The sequence below is a fragment of the Leuciscus leuciscus genome, assembly GCF_965113295.1.
Source record: "Leuciscus leuciscus genome assembly, chromosome: 6".
Taxonomy (NCBI): domain Eukaryota; kingdom Metazoa; phylum Chordata; class Actinopteri; order Cypriniformes; family Leuciscidae; genus Leuciscus; species Leuciscus leuciscus.
In genome coordinates, this window is record NC_138730.1 from 33317068 (window position 1) to 33337075 (window position 20008).

Genomic DNA, 20008 nt, shown 5'->3' on the forward strand with positions numbered 1-20008 from the left:
ATCCAAAGTAAAAAATCTCAAATCACAGAAATGAATACATAAAATCTACCTCTATCTATCTATATCTATCTATCTATCTATCTATCTATCTATCTATCTATCTATCTATCTATCTATCTATCTATCTATAAAAGTTTGTCACATCATATCGAAAAGCATTTCAAAGCTTTAAATACATATTTAGACCGTGTTAAATAAAATAAAATTGTACATAACTGATATTATAAGATGTGCCAAACATGACCGGGAAAAGGGTTTTTAAAGCAAAGCTAAGAAATAGCAGAAGTAGATATAATTAGCCTAAATATTTTAATGAAGTGCATGCATAGCCTATAGATGTTATGGACATCAAAAGAATTAAGAAATATAAAAATGTAAAAATTAAATTGTGTACAATGCTATATGAAATAAGATTGCAATCGACAGACTGGCCATTGTGCTATACAATTGTACAATGCTAGACCTACATAAAACTTTTATGCGTTTATCATTTAAACTGAAGAGCTATTAACTCTATATGTTTGCAAGGTCGTATCGTATTGATGCCACCTGAAAAGGATTAAGATGATACACACGTTTTCAACAGATGATGTGGTGCAACAAACTTTGTCACACTATAATCTTAATGAACTGATGTAATCTAATCACGACAGCCCTGGTTGAACTGATTATCATGCAAAATGGCGAACATCTGACAATCAAGTAAACCTCCGAGCGTGTTTCGCTTCACACATCATCTTTATTTTGTTATAACACATTATCATCACCTGAGACAACAATAAAGCTAAACGATTTAAGTTGATATCTGACCATAAGCAGCGAAACCAACGAAATCGCGGAGGTTCGTGTAATTCTCGGATCTAGTTAATAGTTCTGATGTAATCAGGGAATGATTACCTTCATGATCACCTTAATTTCTGAGGTACGTGCCCGCACATGTCCCTCCTGTCCCAGTGCTCAGGGCCTCCAGTTCTCGCCACCAGATGGAGCGCTGGACAATCAAGACAGTCAGGAGCTCATGGTGGCTGTTCAAAATAGTTATGCGAATTGGGTGACTTTTGCATCAAGCAATACATTATTATAATGATGATTATTATTATTTTGTACATTATTATTTAGACAATAGATGAAAAACATATAGATTAATATCAAGGTTAAGTAATGCGTAGGCCTAATGTTTCATTTATTTTATTACATTCTTTTAATGAGCCATTTTTTTTCAATCTGTTTTACAGTCTGAATGCAACCGTTTTAATGTAAAAGTGCACGTGCATTAGTTGACATTATAATGTATCATTTTTTAAGATAGCCTATGGGCTATTACTATTTTCATTATTTTTGCACAACATTTTGCAATGCCATTGCAAAATAGATAAGTCTGTGAGAATGCAACAGAAATGCCAACTGCAAAATAAACAACATATAAAATAAAGCAATAAATAACTAAATGTAAACACACAAAAAGTGAAAATGCACAGATAAAATAGGCCTATATCTATATTAGCTTATCTCAAATATTATCCAATGTATTTTTTTTTTTTTTTTGAAAGTTTAACAACAGGTTGAAATCTCAGGGGGTACTTCATGTACATAGGGTGCAGCTTTAAATCCATATCAGCAGCCATCTATCAGTATTAATGAGAATTCATTTTTAACAGATTAGTCTGCAGGATTACATTATGGAAAATAGCTCATTGATCGTTCCCTACACAAAGACAACTGTAGATGACACAATACTTCACACAATAGGAGACTCCATAGAAACCTTCGTGGGCAACTAGCATGAGGTTTCGACTGCAGTTTCAACCACGCCTACTACTCAACCCCTGCTATAAAAACCTCGGCTCCCACACAGCTTCAGTCAAACACGAGTCGAGACAGTGCGAGAGAGAAACCACTGTGGATTACTACCGCCTTCAAAGATCGACATATTCTTTGGAATTACATTGTTTGGAGGAATTTCGATTTCTGGATTATAATATAACTTTATGACAAACATGACTCTGGAGGAAGTTGTTGGATGCAGCAGCACTGACAGAAAGTAAGTTACTTGTTACGTATAACTAAGGTTCAAAATGTATATTTTTTCTTCTTCTCATTTTAATTGTTTCATAAATGAAAACTGACAATTATTTTTTTCTTTTAAAGAATGGAAACAGTACGTGAAGCTCTCGAGGAGCTGCTGGTGGCTGCGCAACGACAAAACTGTCTGACAGTTGGAGTCTACGAGTCTGCACAACTCATGAATGTGTAAGTATTTTACCCAATTCAGTAACATGCATTAGAGCAAATTGGAAATACCGAATAGAATATTAAATTAAATGCATTTGTTAACTTTTACAGTGACCCAGACTGCGTGGTCCTGTGCGTTTTGGCGACCGATGAGGAGGACGAAAGTGATGTTGCGCTTCAGATCCACTTCACGCTCATCCAAGCTTTCTGCTGTGACATCGACATCAACATTGTGCGTGTGTCCGGCATGAGGCGTTTAGCACAGGTTCTCGAGGAACCCCTCTCCACCGACAGCAACGCCAATGAGCCAAGAGACCTCCACTGCATACTTGTCACTGTAAGTAGCCTAGCCTATTTTTACGCATATTATAAATGCATATTAACAGAAACGGTGTGCGAATTATAAAATAACATTCGGGGGCAAGGGTGCAATTTGTTTACATCGCTTTTGTTGTCGTTAACTATCTTTAACTTTTTTAACAAAACACTAGCTTTTTTTGTGATATGTTTGTGAAATGTAATGAGACAGTTTTAATATTAAGTGCGTCTGATAATGAGCTTGGCTAAAAAACGTGTTCCGGAAGCAATTTGCACCCTTAACACAAATTAGGGAAGTAGGCTACAAAACAAGCTATAGTGAAAGATTTGTCATACTAATCATATTTCTTTCCTTCTCATAGAACCCACAGGCTGAGCATCTGAAGCTGAACGAGGTGGGGAGTTACTGCAAGGAAAGCCGTTGCAGGAACCAGTGGGTGCCCTCCATTGCCCTGCATGAGCGTTGAGCTATTCTGCACTGAAATGTGCTGAAGAGAAAAGGAATATTGATGTCGTCCTTTGAGGACACGCTCATCAATTAAAGGGGACTGTCTAATAGTCCATTCCAGAGCTTCCACTTCCATGTTTATGGAATTCGAAGCGTCAGAGGATACTAGAGACATTCGTCCACGTTCCTCATAATGCATGGTCGGTGTTATCGCCCTTTGGAAGGACCAAAGGAGCACCAAGGGTTGGTTGTGGACTGTGTTGTACCTCTGAAGGGATGCAGCAAGGATGCTACGGGATGTTTCCAGACGGCGGCGTACGGCCGCACTTTGCACTCCACGTGGGGAATGAATGAATAACACGTGACTCAGAGCTGACAATATTGTGACAGGTCTACAGAGGAAAAGAACTTCTGCTTTCAATAAGAGACTGCTATTTAAGGGCTGAATTTGTCTTACCATAATTTTTTATTTATGCACAACACTGATGTCATTGAAAACAAATAATATATTTGGTTATTTATACATTTACAAATGTGTACTTTTTCTTATGAAATAAATTTGATGCCTAATGGTTACAAAAAAATTACAGTTCCTGTTGTGTTTTTTATGCCAGATTTAAAATCAGAAAGTGCATCTTTTTGGACATTAGAGCAAAAACTCTCACATGGACTGACTTCAGTTTAGAGCTGGTCATAAAAAGATAAATTAGTTAAAAATACTCTTCCTTCCTTGTTGGAATAGCCAATATGATAATTTCAGATGTTATTTTAAGCACACAATAAGGAAGAGAGGGACTTAAATTGTTCTGTGGAACAACAGACAGTTATGATTAATAGTAAATAAACATCATTCCCAAGAAGATTGCTGTTCACATATTGACACCTGTTTTTCCCCCTACCTGCATCATAAATCATGCAGCCTAGATGCAGCACTATGTGTACAAAAGTAAGAGGTTCCTTATCGGTTTCTCAAACAAATGGCTTTGTTTGCAAGAGGCGCAAAATATACCTGAGAACACGGCTCTGCTGATAGACATTCTACACTTGCTTTTTAATATCTTCCTGCTCAAGAGGATGAAGGAGAAACTACAGTCAGATAAATCACAACATGCTTAGCTATTCTTTTACACTGATTCTAATATTATCCTTCAGCCAAAAAGACAAAGTGGCACAGTCATGTAGTAATATATTGTTCAAAAAGAGCAATGTCTTTATAGAATGGACATGAAAACATGCACAAACATATTAGTCACAGACTAGAGCTGTTTTCAGAAGACCAAAATAAAAAAAGGGGGAAAATAGTTTGATCACTGTGACTTCACTGACCTTTTCTTTGGTGACTGTGAAAGGTCAGGCTGCCTGCAGGCCACAGTAAACATGCAGGAGGGGTACGTTGATCAAATAGCCTGTGATCTTCCCATTAACTTTGCAGACAGCTAAATGGACTGGTTGAAAGAGGCTGCACGTGATAGACCCCACATCTTCAACACCATGACTTCCCACAAGACTAATGCACTGACTCACACCATATTCTTTTAAAGACCAAGTGAGACATCTGGGAATGACTCCTCTACAACTTTAGTAAAATGAAGTGAATAATGTCATGACTCATACATCAACATCTGCAAATCTTGAAAACATCTTTTCTTGAGAACATATAATGCCGTACAGAAGGGTTGAATGGCATGTCTGTATTTTCACAGGGAGCTCTGTTCTTACATGTGGCAGTGTTTACAGTTCCCTTGTGCCAAAAAAAAACAAAACAATGGCACAATTCAAGAGGGGTGATGAGAAGAAAGTTAGTGAGCAGTAATCACCCACTTTATGAAGTCATCAACAGGGGCCATTGTTTAGGTGGGGTGGATTAGTAAGCAACTGACAGATATATTTGTGTCTTCATTGTAAAAGCCCAAGAGAAAACAGTGTTTTCTGACCCGAGGCACTTGTCCGTGCACAAAGCTGACGTTGATGGGCTCCTCTGCAGACAGACATGACTAAAGCATGGTGCGTACCCTGGGCGGCTGCTGGGCTGAGCTGCGCACTTCAGGACTGCGCTGACGTCAAGCCGGAGGGAGAAAATAGAAGAAAAACAGGAACAGAAGGCTCTTATTTCCATGGCAGCAATAGCACAGCCCTTTAACAACGATACTCGCTATACTGAGGTAACAGCCACTGCCATGAATAGTCTGACTGCATGGTCTATTATTAGATATAAGGAGCTATATTTGAGCATGTCACTGACTCAAATGTTCACTGAAAAGCAAAAAATGGAGCATGGTGGGGTTTTTACATCAGACATAAACACTATAGTCTGAATATAAACACAGCATAGTAGAATTATGATGTGTGCAGTGTGCATATTCATAGGGCAATCTATTTTAAGATCATGAAATGATGAAAATCACAGGCTAAAATGTAGGTTTAAACATCCTTTTCGCATATTTATTCCAAATATGCATGATTAACTTATCCAAATGAAGCCACTGTTGTACAGAGCTTCGCACATAGTCAGGTCACTTTTATTTATATAGGGCTTTATACAATACAGATCGTTTCAAAGCAGCTTTACAGTAAAATAATGATTCAATGATGCAAATAGAATTCAATTCTGCTCTAAAAAGACAGTAGTAAACAGTCATTATTTAGTTGAAATCAGTTCAGTGTTGATTCATTTCAAGCCAGAAGTCAGATTGTGGATCTATAGCATTCAAAATAGTTCTAAAATAGATTATTATTTAGAATTAAGAATTCGTTTTCACTTAATTCATGGCCATGTTTTATTAATTGCTTCACTCGTCTTAATTAAATCATGACTATTTACTAATTTGTTCCATTGATTTAGTTAAATAATGGCTATGTTGTACTAATTCATTCCCTTGTTTAAATTCAGTTCAGTCGTGGCTGTGATATAACTAAAACGAGGGAAATAATTAGTACATGTCCACTATTTAACTAAAACGTGGGAATGAATTCTTAATTCGCGGTCATGTGCATGGCTCTGTACTGTTGCTCAGAAAATATAAAGAATAAAATCCCACATTATGCTGATTATTGAAATTATTTCAATAAACATTTTTAATATTTTTTTTGTAATAAATGAACACCCCTCACATGCCTGAATGGTTGCATCCAATACTTATTGAACATTTAAACCTTTATAAATAACCATAAATATTGGATGCAATCATTTAGATGTTCCCAGAAAGTCAGTATAAAACATAGGTTCAAACGTGCTATGCATGCTTAACTGGGGTCATGGATGGCCATGTTGTTTAAATAGTGTGAAGTCAGAACGAGAGTCATGTGCAGCTGGGTCACCCCTCTCTGTCTGAGACACTAATGAGTTCATGTGTTCTGAGCCAAGGTCAGGGGCCGCGAAAAATAAGATCCTCTCATCACTCCGTTCCTTATGAAGTCCACTGTTGTGCAGCAGCAAACAGAGCAGTCACATGACCTTTAAGACTCACAAGACATTTCATGACTGTGAGTAGTTTAAATTAGTTCTGACTGAATGCCAAGGTCTGTTTAACAATGGCCTAAAGCAAAATTGTACATTTATACATTTGTACAAATCAATTCATTCATTTAATTTTAATGTATATTTATATAATGTTTGGTAATACTTTATTTTACAGTGTCATTGTAACATATGTTACATGCAGTTACTATAATAATACCTATAAATTATGCATAATTACATGCAACTAACCCTAAACCAAACCCTATTCCTAACCCTATAGTAAGTACATGTAGTTAATATTACTCAGTACTTAAATCTATAATTACAGGTTAACAAAGACACCTTCAAATAAAGTGTAACCTAATGTTTTTACCAAAGTTTCCTGAAGCACAGCTAGTAGCATAGACAGAGGGTATATGGGACAAGCCTATAGAAGTTCAGACACACTTATTTAAGAAAATACAGGTAATGACAACAATCAATCGAACGTGCAGCACATATCACTTTATTGTTTTTCGCCTGCTTGTTTTTATTTTTGCATCACATATCATTAATCGTGGAATCCTAATGCTGCATCCACGCACCGTTCTCTTTGACGCAATGGGACCTTGTCAAATTGTGGGCCTGTCCTATGGTAAATAAACTCATCAGCATGCACAGCTTTACAACCCACATTTCCTGTTGCCACCACAGCATGTTTCCTTTTACGACATTGGAGATTAATGGTCTGCAAATACGGAAGAACTAGCAAGAATAGCAACACAAACATGGATTTTTGCGACTGAAGGGCACCAGTTCAAAATCAATACAAATGACCCTCTTCATTCTCCAAAAACAGAGTTCATATCGATAACAAAAGGTGTATCGTCAACTTGTCAATTAGAGGATATATTTCAAAGAAATTTCCCATTCTACAATGTATTTTGTGTATAATTTGCAAAGTTAATTATTGTCTGTGTTGTGCATGTAGACGATATTTTATGACTGCTACTTTCTGTGATGCCAGTGAGTGCAGACCATAAGAGCACTCAGTGGTTTCTCCACTTCCTCTACAGTCTGACAGTCTGACAGTCAGGCAACACCATATCTGTCTGATTGGGGGTTACCGTTGGTAACAGAGATTCATTCATTGGTCACGTTAAACTGAAGATGGGAACACATGGACTCCCTCCTGGGACTGATTGATTAGCAGAAGTTAAGTGCTCCGGAGCCAGTGGGAAGTCAGGCACGCGCCCGTCAGCTCTAAGTCTGTAATCTGACAGCACACATTGCACGAAGACAATGCCAAACACAAAGCCCTGATCAGATGAATTGGGCCACAAAACTTAGCAGAGCATGTCCACTTCACAAAGACACAGAAAACGTTTATTAGCTTTAAACAGTGTCACATGCTCCTAATCTTCATTTTGTAAAAATGTCTGTTTGCATTCTCTAAATGCAGGGCCTTATCAAACCAACCCGTTTTTCATTTGAAGTTGTATTGTCACTTTCACTAATAAGCGGATCTAACTTCAGTGTTGCCCGAAACGAATCAATCAAGCAAACATTTCTAAAGTCACGTGTCGTGCTCATATGTGAAAGTCATTATTAGGCTCCTGTTTCCTCAGCAGAAATCAATCAGTCTGGGGCAATCAGCAGTGGCGGAGAGAGACGACCGCTAATGCCAAACCTAATATTTCTGCAGGGCTCGGGGTCAGAACCACAGTGGCAGAAAGAAAGGCAGTCACAGGTTTTAAGATCTACTCCAAACACATGGCCTACAATGCACAACAGTAATTATAGACAAAAATGTCACTTTCAATCAGATCTGAAATGCAACATCTCTAGATCATGATCATAGCATATACTTCAATTATGCATCTGAGTCTAAAAACATGCTATTCCAATAATTATAAGTATAACTAAATTTCCGATTTTTAGCTAAATTAGTATAGTTACTTGTCTGTTGCTCAGATAACACTGAAAAAACAAACAAAAAAAAAACAGAGAAAAAGAATATAAAAATGTTACAGTAAAAACCTGTTAATTTGTAAACTGTTAGTTAATGGTAAAACAAATTATTTTTGAAAGACAATACATGCAATTCTATTGCAAAATATTGTTAAAAAATCTGATTTATGCATGAAAAATTTTTTTAGACAATAATATTTTGGGTCAAATAGGTTCACTGTAAAAAGTGATCAGTTGACTTTACTTAAAAAAGGGAGGAAACACGTTGCCTTAAGTAAATAAACGTCATGCATATTGAAAAAAATAAGTTACTTGAACTTGACAATTACACATAATTAAGCATGACGTTCATTTACTTAATTTGAAGGCAATGGGTTTCCTCACTTTTTTAAGTTAAGTCAACTGATCACTTTTAACAGTGTTGGTATTTTAACGTTAATTACAAAGTTAATAACTAATATACAAATATTTGTTGCTACAATCATATCCCCCCAATACAACACTGTGAATATTTTTTATGGTAAAGTTCTGAACCACAGCTGCTAGATGTTTTTTACTGTAAATGTAACAAAATGTAAAATGTACGAATAGGAAACACATTTACAGCTGCTTATTTAGCTGTTAGCAAACCTATTTTTTCTCTTCCTTGTCTTCTTTAAGCACTGAGGTCAAAGGCCACCTGATCACTTTAGGTCATCAAAGGTCATCTTATTCAATGAGTCTCTCCAAAAGAGTGAGCAGGTCATTTTAACAGTGCTTGCTCAGGGGAGACAAAACAAGAGGGTGGCTTAACTTCCACTTCCTGCAGTTGAGTTCTCTGAATCGTTTCTAAACTAACTGGAAGTGCAAGGGTCAGTATTTTATAAAATAAAAAAACAAGTCCAATTATGGTAAACAAACAAGTCAGATGCAAACAAACACATCTTGTACCGTACTATTCCACGAATGTTATTGGATGCCGGCGTTGAATCATGTTTACAGTGTTTTCAGATTGTTTGATGCAAGTACAAACACGCAGATAGAGAAGATAGAGACACTTCGCAGATAGAACGACCCATGCAGATAACAGACTGTTCCAAATAATCACAGTGACCCAATCCTAAAAATCAAACGCTAGGTGAGTAACAGATAAAACTTTTTTTTCACCATGCAGACAATGTGTTGAAAAGCATATTTAAAATGTTCACAGCAGGCCGTTTGAACCTCCCTGACTAGCTGGCTCGCAGCCAGGCGTCTGTGTGTATCGGTGTCTGGGAGACTGCATGATCCGCAACGGTTACAGCCCTGATCACGCAGTCATCACAGTGGCTTAACAAACCTTCAGCGGCCCCAGCTAACTGTCTAAGTCTGGCAGACTCCAGCTAACTGTCTGGCTATGCAGGTAGTTCTTGCACTCAAGAGACAAATTAGGCAAACAGGCTAGTAATAATAATTGCAGAGTGTACTGTCTGTTCTTTTGGTGTAAGTGTGTTTGTGTCTGTCTCTAGTGCATGTGTAAATCAGACACTGACACAGATATAAGAATGTCTTTGTGCTCTATCTTGCAACTATACTGACTCACAAAACAGTGTTCTCTTTGAAGATGCCAGAAGATAAAAAATAAAGTATGAAAACTATCTTAAGTTAAAGTAGCAAGTGTTATATTATGTGACTACAGATTGGTTGTTCTCTAGTATAGAGATCTCACTCTTCCCAAAATGGCAAAAACAAGCAGAAAACAGGATTACAGCTAAAGAGACAACTAAATTACATAGTTGTTTTCTCTTTGTGCTACATAGACATTTTCTGAAGATTTCATTCCAGAATAAACAATCTGAGTAATTAGCCACTCCTTGCACTAGGACTTTTTTGGTAATTGCATTTTTTTTTTCTGTGAGAGCTATTTTTGTAAGGATTTGTTTTTATACAAGGTATATTTTGCATATGCAAACATACAATATTTAAATGAAATAGAAATACATTATTAGTTATTAGTATGTGTGTATATAATATATACACACACATACATATTAAATATGCAGTACCATTGAAAAGTTTGGGATCGGTAAGACTTCGTAATGTTTTTGAAAGAAGTCTCTTATATGCTCACTAAGGCTGCATTTATTGAATTAAAAGTACAGTGAAAACAGTAATATTGTAAAAATAGTATTACAATTTAAAATACTGTTTTCTATTTTAATATATTTCAAAATATACTTTTTAAAATAGCATTTGTTTATTAATATAATGATATATTTCTAACTTTTTTAACTGCAGCAACTTGTCTGATAGGGCTGAGCTGCATGATGATATATATCGTTACCATGGTATAAAATGTCTATCGTTAGAGATTTTGCTATATCGTGTATATTGCGGTATGTAAATATATAGCACTTTTGACACCTCAGAGTGATGAAATGCATGAGAATATAAAGAGCGGTGACGTGCTTGATGTTAAAAAGAGTAATAAGCTCAGTATATCATGAAAAGGAACTCAGTGCAGTGCTCGTGCTGACTGGCACACTGCCAATGTGCGCGCACGGAAAGCTGCCTCTCTCAGAAGGTGATCGCTAATTTGGGACATGCTCGATGTTAAAAACTTTTATTAACCACAATAAGCAGTGAAAAATAACTCAATATGGTGTATGCGCTGACTGACACACAGTGTAAGCTGTGCAAAGAAAGCCACGTCTCTCAGCATGAGTGAATTCAGTTCTCTTTCACGTCTTATTTTGCTTGAATAGTCGAATACACACACGATTGTGTCAAAATGCTCATCGTGTGGAGTATTCATGTAGCCAGTTATGTCTCAAGTGAAAAGAAACTGTTGGTTGTAAACCAGATGTATCAGTATAATGGATCTGTGCATTTAGTCTTAAAGTGACAGCAGCCCAATAAACCTACCTGTGACCTGTGAAACAAACAAAAGAAAAAAATACCTAGGCACTGCTCTTGACTGAATAACTTTCAGTGAAGACAATGCAATATTTGATTTTTACATTTGATTATTCAATTTCTGTACTAATTCTAAGCCTATTGTACCTGAAAAACTTAATTTATGAATGAACTTAATTTCATTTATATTTTTGTTATATTGTATTTGTCCTATTGTTTGTAATTTGCTTCTTCTTTCTTATATTTAATAACAGAAATGAGATAACACAAAATAACTATATCTTGATATGTATCATTATCGTGAAATAAAATTTCTCATATCGTGAAATAAGAATTTAGTCATATCGCCCACCCCTACTGTCTGAATGTGCACTTTGCTTCTCAACGATTGTAACTGACAATCCAGTCAGACTGCAACTTCAGTGCAAGCCCAGGGATTCTCCAAATGTACACTCTGAGATACAAGCCAATGGCACTTTTTCCAGAAACTGTCGCTAATATCACGTCATTGAGCTAACAGGAAGTGGGCTTTGCATGCTGAGCTGCAAGGGTTCCAGATAAATGGTGACAATGCACAGAAAGAGGGAAGCGGCTCTTCTCGCTTCTTTTGTATGAGAGGTTAATCCGGGACTGAATACAGATGGCTAGGGGGTGACAAAATCTGGCTTGGCATGGGGGTCAAAGGCTCCACCGCAGACTACAAACATACAAGCTTCATTATAGAGTTACTGGCTGCACAAATCCAAGTTAAACGCATCTTGGTAGCTAAAAATTCATCAAACTAGGCCCCAAAATGAATTATGTTTAAGACCTTCAAAGACACACATCAAAGGCAAAATGCACTGCTGTGGTAAATACTCTGAAGTGACTGTTAATTTTTAAGAAAGAGGGAACCCTTGAGGTCAGAATTCCACATCACGCTGTCAGTGACACGCGGCACAGATTGCATTCCATACATTCCACATTCCAAAGGTCACTGCAGGAGGCCGGTATACAGTACTGACTACACCCTGAACAAGTAACTGCTTGATATGCAAATGTACAAGTCAGATTGCCTCCAGAAGTTTGTGCAACGTGTTCAGCATTCCTGTCATACACTAGACGACTTTGACCATGCTAATTGCCTAATTTCATGAGTTTAGATGTCTATATTTAAATCAATCCTAAAAGGCCCCCAAAGCCTTGATAATTGTCTTGTTATTTGTCTCTTTTTCTAAGGTGTGGAAGATCTGCCTCTTTTCATTTAGCAATGATCATGTTAGCAAAACTGCAGTCAATTATTGCATTTAGAATGACTTTTTTTTTCTTGTTGACTTTTTTTACTTGTCAACTAATAGTGGTTTAATACAATCAAAGTGCACACCCTCACATTACAAACAAATCATTCACCCACCCGCATACATACACACATTTGGCCTTAAGAAGGTTTCCAAAGCTCTGTAAAAGCTGCAGTTTTCCTAAAGGGATAATACACCCCAAAAAAATAATTTACTCGCCTTCAAGTCCTTCCCAACCTGTATGGTTTTATTTCTTCTGTGGAACACACACACACACACACATTTTATATTTTGAAAAATTTCTGTTTTTTATTATTATTATTGATTTATTTTTGGACCACACAATGGAAGTCAATGGGGTCCAGTGTTGTTTTGAACCCCATTGACTTTCATTGTAAAAATAAAAAATGTAAGAATTCTTCAAAATAACTTATTTTGTGTGTTACAGAGAAAAGAATGTCAAACAGGTTTGGAACAACACTTTCATTGATGAAAGAATTTTCATTTTCGGGTGAAACTATGAACTATGCCTTGCCGTACAGGCAGTTTGTACCATCAATTCATAGATATACACAAATGAAATATCCGGTTAAGAAATGTTCAGGTATTTCAGCTTCTTCATTCTTTTAATTCTTTATACATGCCATTGATGCGGTTGACAAACTCGGTTTAGACACATGCCTTTACATGTTTTACTGAAGCGTAATTGTTAACTGTTACCCAAATATGGGTGTCATTTATAACAGAAACTTCCTGGTATTTTATTGTCTATGTAAATAATTGACTGTGCTCAGGATGATGGACATACTTTATCTCTGATCCTTTTCAAAACATGCAATAAATCTGTCATGAGCTTCAGAAGAACTACCATCTATGAATGTGTTCCCTTTTTAAAGCATATTTAATTATTGCAGAGATTATGGAAGTGCCCTTTGATGGATTCCAGTGTAAAAGACTGTTGATTATTGAGCAGGCAGAAAACACTAATGTAACTCAGTGTCAGCAGGGAAGCCCACCTGATCAGCTATGAGAAGACTTATTGATCATTTATGTAATCTTCCATGTGCAGAGACTGGTGTTAGCTAATAACTGGTGTCTGCTAATAACACTGTAATTAAGCAACCTAGCAATTTATTGTTTGCTTTGATGATCATATTGACACCTTTAACATGACCAAGTGGAGGATTTTATTGCTCTTTCATGGCTCATAGCCGATGTGAATGTGTTCTACACTGTCATTGATCAACTTCGCCTCAGATGTTTCTCTTCATGTGATGTGTGAAGCAGGAGATATAATGGTAGCCTACACTATGAATTTTTTTTATTTTCACTGGCCAGTAGTGGCACAATATAATGGTTGTGACTGGTCATGTGATCAAATATGTTGGCCCCTGTGGGGCGACCCACTTTATGTAAAAGAAAACATTTTAAAGTCCCCCTGTTGTCAATAATTGTATCCCTTAAAATTCATCTTTGATCATCAAAATAACCTATTTAAACATTTTTTCCTTGAAAAAAATCTTCATGCCTTAAAATAGCTTGAATGTAACTCTACATCCTTGTCTCATTTAGTGTACCGAGTATACTGAAGACCACTCTTGCAGGGCAGGGCCCCCATCATATTAAGTATCTATGTTTTTACTGATGCTTCTATGTTTTTAGCTTTTTTAGGTTGTTGTTCTGTAATTGTCGGAGCCATTACACTCAACAATAGTGTACACGGACAATAAAGTGCTATCTATCTATCTATCTATCTATCTATCTATCTATCTATCTATCTATCTATCTATCTATCTATCTATCTATCTATCTATCTATCTATCTATCTATATATACACGGTTCTATGAATATGCAAATTAGCCCTGTTTACACTCATTCGCACCAGCTCAGAGATCCACTTGTTGACAATAACACGTTGGCGTGATTGGTTACAAGGCAGTTTGTGACATCAGAAACACCAGCGATTTCAAACCGCGTTTTTGAGACTGTCTTTGGTTCACTGCAGTTTAAGGAGAAAATACTCTGTAATGGTGCTGACTTATGAATTTGCACATGGTTTGTCTTAAAGCATATTAAAAACATTACATAGACTTATAAAAAACATTAAAAACTTGATTTTCACCACAGGGGGACTTTAAGGCATTTTCTAGTACATAATTGTACAAACATTATATACAAATTAATCACCTTTAAACAAACGTCTCCAACAGCACTCCATCTTATGGCTTTTCTTGGAGTCTAAAATATAAAAGAGATTTAATGTGATTTTCTTTCTTTTTGTTGACAGCATTAACACATTGTTTAAAGGGATAGTGCTCACAAAAATGAAAATTCTGTCATCATTTACTCCTCCTCATGCCATTTTAAACCTGGATGACTTTCCTTCTTCTGCAGAACACAAAAAAGACAATATTCTGAAGAATGTTACAACGATGAACAAAATACTGGTCCCCACTAAGTTTCAATGTATAGACAAAAATAAAATAAAAAATACAAATATCCTCTTTTGTGTGCACAAAAGTAAGTCATACAGGTTTGGAATGATGTGAGTGATTAAATAATGAAAAATAGTCATTTTAGTGTTATCTATCTCTTTCAGTAAGTGTGCTTTATTAAATTATACATTGACATTTATTATCACAGACTTTTTCCACTGCAGGGTTAGCATTTTTACAGTCGTTTAAGGTAAAACGTTATTTTGCCAAAGTTATGAGAATAGGATTAGTGTTAAGGAGAAAATTAGTTTGTATGGGAGAATGTGCCTGCATGCCAACTAGAGGAAGGCCTATTGTGAAAGAAATGTGATTTAAAAAGAAAAAAAACTAGCAGAACTTGTGGAGAAACAGCAAGCAAATCGAAATTCCAAAGCTTTTTGTTTCCAGCATCTACCCATGCCCATCCTTTACTAATGACTTTAGTAATGCATGACTGGTTAAGGCTGTAGAGGATAGTAGTCTTTCCTGAGGAGCCGGGGCAGGACAGCGATGGGTGCCAGGAGTGCATTTTTGTCATGAGACTAAATGGATTTATGGGGAGTGTCAGAACTTACAATGTAAAATATTCATAACACGTCCTCCATAGGAAACCGGAGGTGGAGGTGGAATGTGGCATGACAGAAAGCAACCGTCTTTCTCTTTCTGTCCCCCCATCCCGTCTCGTCCGCCCCCTCCAACATCAGGTTTGTGCAGGGCAGACAACAGGCTCGGGGAACGTCTGCTTTGATTGATATCGTGATAAAAGCTTGTTCTGTGTACGGCTGACGTAAAGCCATTCAAAATACCACCATCGATAAAAATCATGCAGAATGCTGACCGAATGATTTAGTCATGCTGTCTAAACTGTCCCCTTATCTGCGTATCGCAAGCCGGCACTAACATACTGTACGCTCTGCTCGTTGCAATGCAAGTGTATGAATCATCATCACTCTTTATGCTGTCGATACACATGGCAACCTTTTGAGCGATGTTGCCAGGCAACATTACTGAACATTTGCCTTGAGAGACACATTGCACAATCCCATCTTTTGCTGTTCTGTAAAGTGTATTTGCATATATAGGGAAGCACTGATATTAGTTTGGCCGATATTAATGATCTGAGAATTATTTTCATGTTATGGATAACAGACAAATGGCTGGTAAAGGTTACTATTTTGTAAAAAATAATAACAAAACATTCTAAAAACTCTAAAAACATAAAAAATGAAATGCTATGATTATGCCTCACAAGATTATATTGTGCAGTATGAAAAATATATATTCATTTTTAGATCATAAATAAGCGTTAGATGACAGGACTAAAACATCCAATATCAAATGAAATTTTTGGGAGTTAGTTAGTTTTTGTTTTATTGTTGTTGTCTTTTTTTAAAGAAATGAATGCGTTTGACAGTAAACACCTTTACATTGCCTTGTGTTCTTCTGAACTTTCTATTAATCAAGAATCCTGACAAATGCATCACATTTTCCACAAAAATATTAAGCAGCACATTGATAATAATAATAACTTTGGCAGAAAATCAGCATATTAGAATGATTTCTGAAGGATCATGTGACACTGAAGACTGGAGTAATGATGCTGAATATTCAGCTTTGCATCACAGAAATAAATTACATGTTAAAATATATTAAGGGGAGACACTACAGGCAAAAACAGTGTTTTTTCATGCATTTGAGATTTTGGGCTTTTCATAAAGTGTTTTTTTAAGACTAGTGGACAGAAAACATCCAAAATACACTTTTAACTGTATCTTTTAGAGCACTTTATCTATTTGCATCTGTGGATTTTAGTTACAGTATAAGGGCAGTGGAAGAGTTTTTCCATTGATCCAGAAATCTCCACTTCAGTAACACTTACATACATCTATATTATGAAGGTTTTTACAAAGGGGGTTGTTCATATATAATTTTCCTGATTTTATACAACATTTTATTCCCAAATAAAATGGCAAATATTTAATTATTTTGGGCTGTTGACAGTATTTTCTGATTTGTGGAGTGATAAATAGAGATATCCAATATCCACTCTGTAAAAACCTTTGGCTCTAATATATCAAATAAATTAAACATTAATTTAAATCCTGACTTTGTTTAATCTAATGTTCTGATTTTTGTTCTAGAAATGTATGCAAATTAGTGCATATTTAATTAGACAACACCTCATTTGCATATTTAAACATTACATTTCAGAAAGCTTGTAATACAAAAAAATTTTTGCTTAATGTAATCAATCAACAGTAGAAAACGGTTCTTTTAAATTTGATTAATATTTCACAATTTTACTATTTCATGTAATGTAATGTTATTGCATTAAATGTAATATTAAAAATATATAATATTTTATATAGCATAATAACTAATATTGGCTGATTAGCAAGATGCTTCCCTAGCATTGTATCTCATTATTAAAATGCAATTAGACACAAAACTAGCTAAACTATTTAATGATTCTTATTTCTGTTGTTGTTGAAGTTGAATCAAGTCAAAATGCGCTCTAGAAATTAAGAACTGTCAAAAAAGTTATACAATCCTCTGCTTGGCTGAAACTTTGTTTTGCTCTGTTTTGGCTGCTCCGTCCGAAAGGCGGTTTTTCCAGTGTCTGCAGCACACTAGCCGTAGTAAACAAAGGCAAGCATGCATACACTTGCACATGCTCACGGATCAGTCTTAAGCCCTTAAGACGTTAACTATTGCTTTGCAACTGCGTGTTAATGATACAGACTCGATCCTAGCAAAACCAACACCTTTGCAGCGTGCAAAACAACAACAGCTGATGGTGGTCACTGTCATTTTTCCACCACAAAAACACTGTCTGTCCCTCATAATCCCCCTTGTATTTTCTGCCCCACCCTGCTGTATGTTTTCTCTTCAAGCCTTGTGCATAAAGATCAGGTATTTTTTTTGCAGCCGATTAAAAGAGCAAGTGCATGCCAAAACAATACAGAGGACAAATGTCCCCATAGTTTACCTCTTTCTCTCTGTCCTATGGTTGTTAATGTCTGCACACACACACAAGCCACTTATGTAACATCCCCAGTTTCATGTACCACCCTAAGCTCTGTTGTTCTCCCCTGAAAAGAGCAGCTGAACTGGGAGGTGTTTTGGCCCTACCCAGCACTTTCCTTTAATGTGTATTTGACACATGCTCGGACTCCACTCCCTTCATGCTCACATGTCAGGGAAGAATACTAGAGAACACAGTCACACTCTCTCACATGCTGCTCCTGGTTGTTTACCATTTACCAAGCAGCTGATTGGCTCACTCTGACTTTATTTTAACAGACTGTTCCTATTTTACTTTTGCACCTCTCTTTTAAGTTGTTTTATTTTTTTTTATATAGCTGTAGAACTGTGATTTACAAGGTGACCTACAACATCTAGTGCACAAAAACAGAGATCGGCAGATTTGTTGTAGACGTTGTCATTAGGAATATTTGTGCAAGTCTAAAATGAAAAATCATAAGTCAACAGTATTATACACTCACCTAAAGGATTATTAGGAACACCATACTAATAGTTTGACCCCCTTTCGCCTTCAGAACTGCCTTAATTCTACGTGGCATTGATTCAACAAGGTGCTGAAAGCATTCTTTAGAAATGTTGGCCCATATTGATAGGATAGCATCTTGCAGTTGATGGAGATTTGTGGGATGCACATCCAGGGCACGAAGCTCCCGTTCCACCACATCCCAAAGATGCTCTATTGGGTTGAGATCTGGTGACTGTGGGGGCCATTTTAGTACAGTGAACTCATTGTCATGTTCAAGAAACCAATTTGAAATGATTTGAGCTTTGTGACATGGTGCATTATCCTGCTGGAAGTAGCCATCAGAGGATGGGTACATGGTGGTCATAAAGGGATGGACATGGTCAGAAACAATGCTCAGGTAGGCCGTGGCATTTAAACGATGCCCAATTGGCACTAAGGGGCCTAAAGTGTGCCAAGCAAACATCCCCCACACCATTACACCACCGCCACCAGCCTGCACAGTGGTAACAAGGCATGATGGATCCATGTTCTCATTCTGTTTACGCCAAATTCTGACTCTACCATCTGAATGTCTCAACAGAAATCGAGACTCATCAGACCAGGCAACATTTTTCCAGTCTTCAACTGTCCAATTTTGGTGAGCTCGTGCAAATTGTAGCCTCTTTTTCCTATTTGTAGTGGAGATGAGTGGTACCCGGTGGGGTCTTCTGCTGTTGTAGCCCATCCGCCTCAAGGTTGTGCGTGTTGTGGCTTCATAAATGCTTTGCTGCATACCTCGGTTGTAACGAGTGGTTATTTCAGTCAAAGTTGCTCTTCTATCAGCTTGAATCAGTCGGCCCATTCTCCTCTGACCTCTAGCATCAACAAGGCATTTTCGCCCACAGGACTGCCGCATACTGGATGTTTTTCCCTTTTCACACCATTCTTTGTAAACCCTAGAAATGGTTGTGCGTGAAAATCCCAGTAACTGAGCAGATTGTGAAATACTCAGACCGGCCCGCCTGGCACCAACAATCATGCCACGCTCAAAATTGCTTAAATCACCTTTCTTTCCCATTCTGACATTCAGTTTGGAGTTCAGGAGATTGTCTTGACCAGGACCACACCCCTAAATGCATTGAAGCAACTGCCATGTGATTGGTTGATTAGATAATTGCATTAATGAGAAATTGAACAGGTGTTCCTAATAATCCTTTAGGTGAGTGTATAAGATCTCATCTATTCCAAAAGGTGCATAGCATGAATTACATAAAAATGCATTGCAAATAATGTCTTAAATGTGCCGTTTTTTGTTTTTTTAAAATCGATAATTTGTTTAACCCGTATTTTTCACAGATACTGCAATATTGGTTCACAACATTGCCATCTGGTATGTCTATAAACAGAGTATCACCATGAAGCATAATTTTACTACTGTGTGTTGAACAGGAAACTATTCACAAGTGAATTAATGTAATATTTCA

The 20008-nt window shown here is 36.8% G+C and overlaps 1 protein-coding gene across 1 annotated transcript; it reads left to right on the top strand.

Annotated features, from left to right (window-relative positions):
- Positions 1-1862: 1862 nt before the first annotated feature.
- gadd45bb (growth arrest and DNA-damage-inducible, beta b) lies at positions 1863-4764 on the top strand. The gene is made up of 4 exons (XM_082172559.1): positions 1863-2041; positions 2149-2250; positions 2344-2569; positions 2913-4764. Exons 1-4 carry the CDS (start codon positions 1989-1991, stop codon positions 3015-3017), a joined length of 486 nt encoding a protein of 161 aa, XP_082028685.1. The 5' UTR covers positions 1863-1988; the 3' UTR covers positions 3018-4764.
- The last annotated feature ends 15244 nt before the right edge of the window (positions 4765-20008 follow it).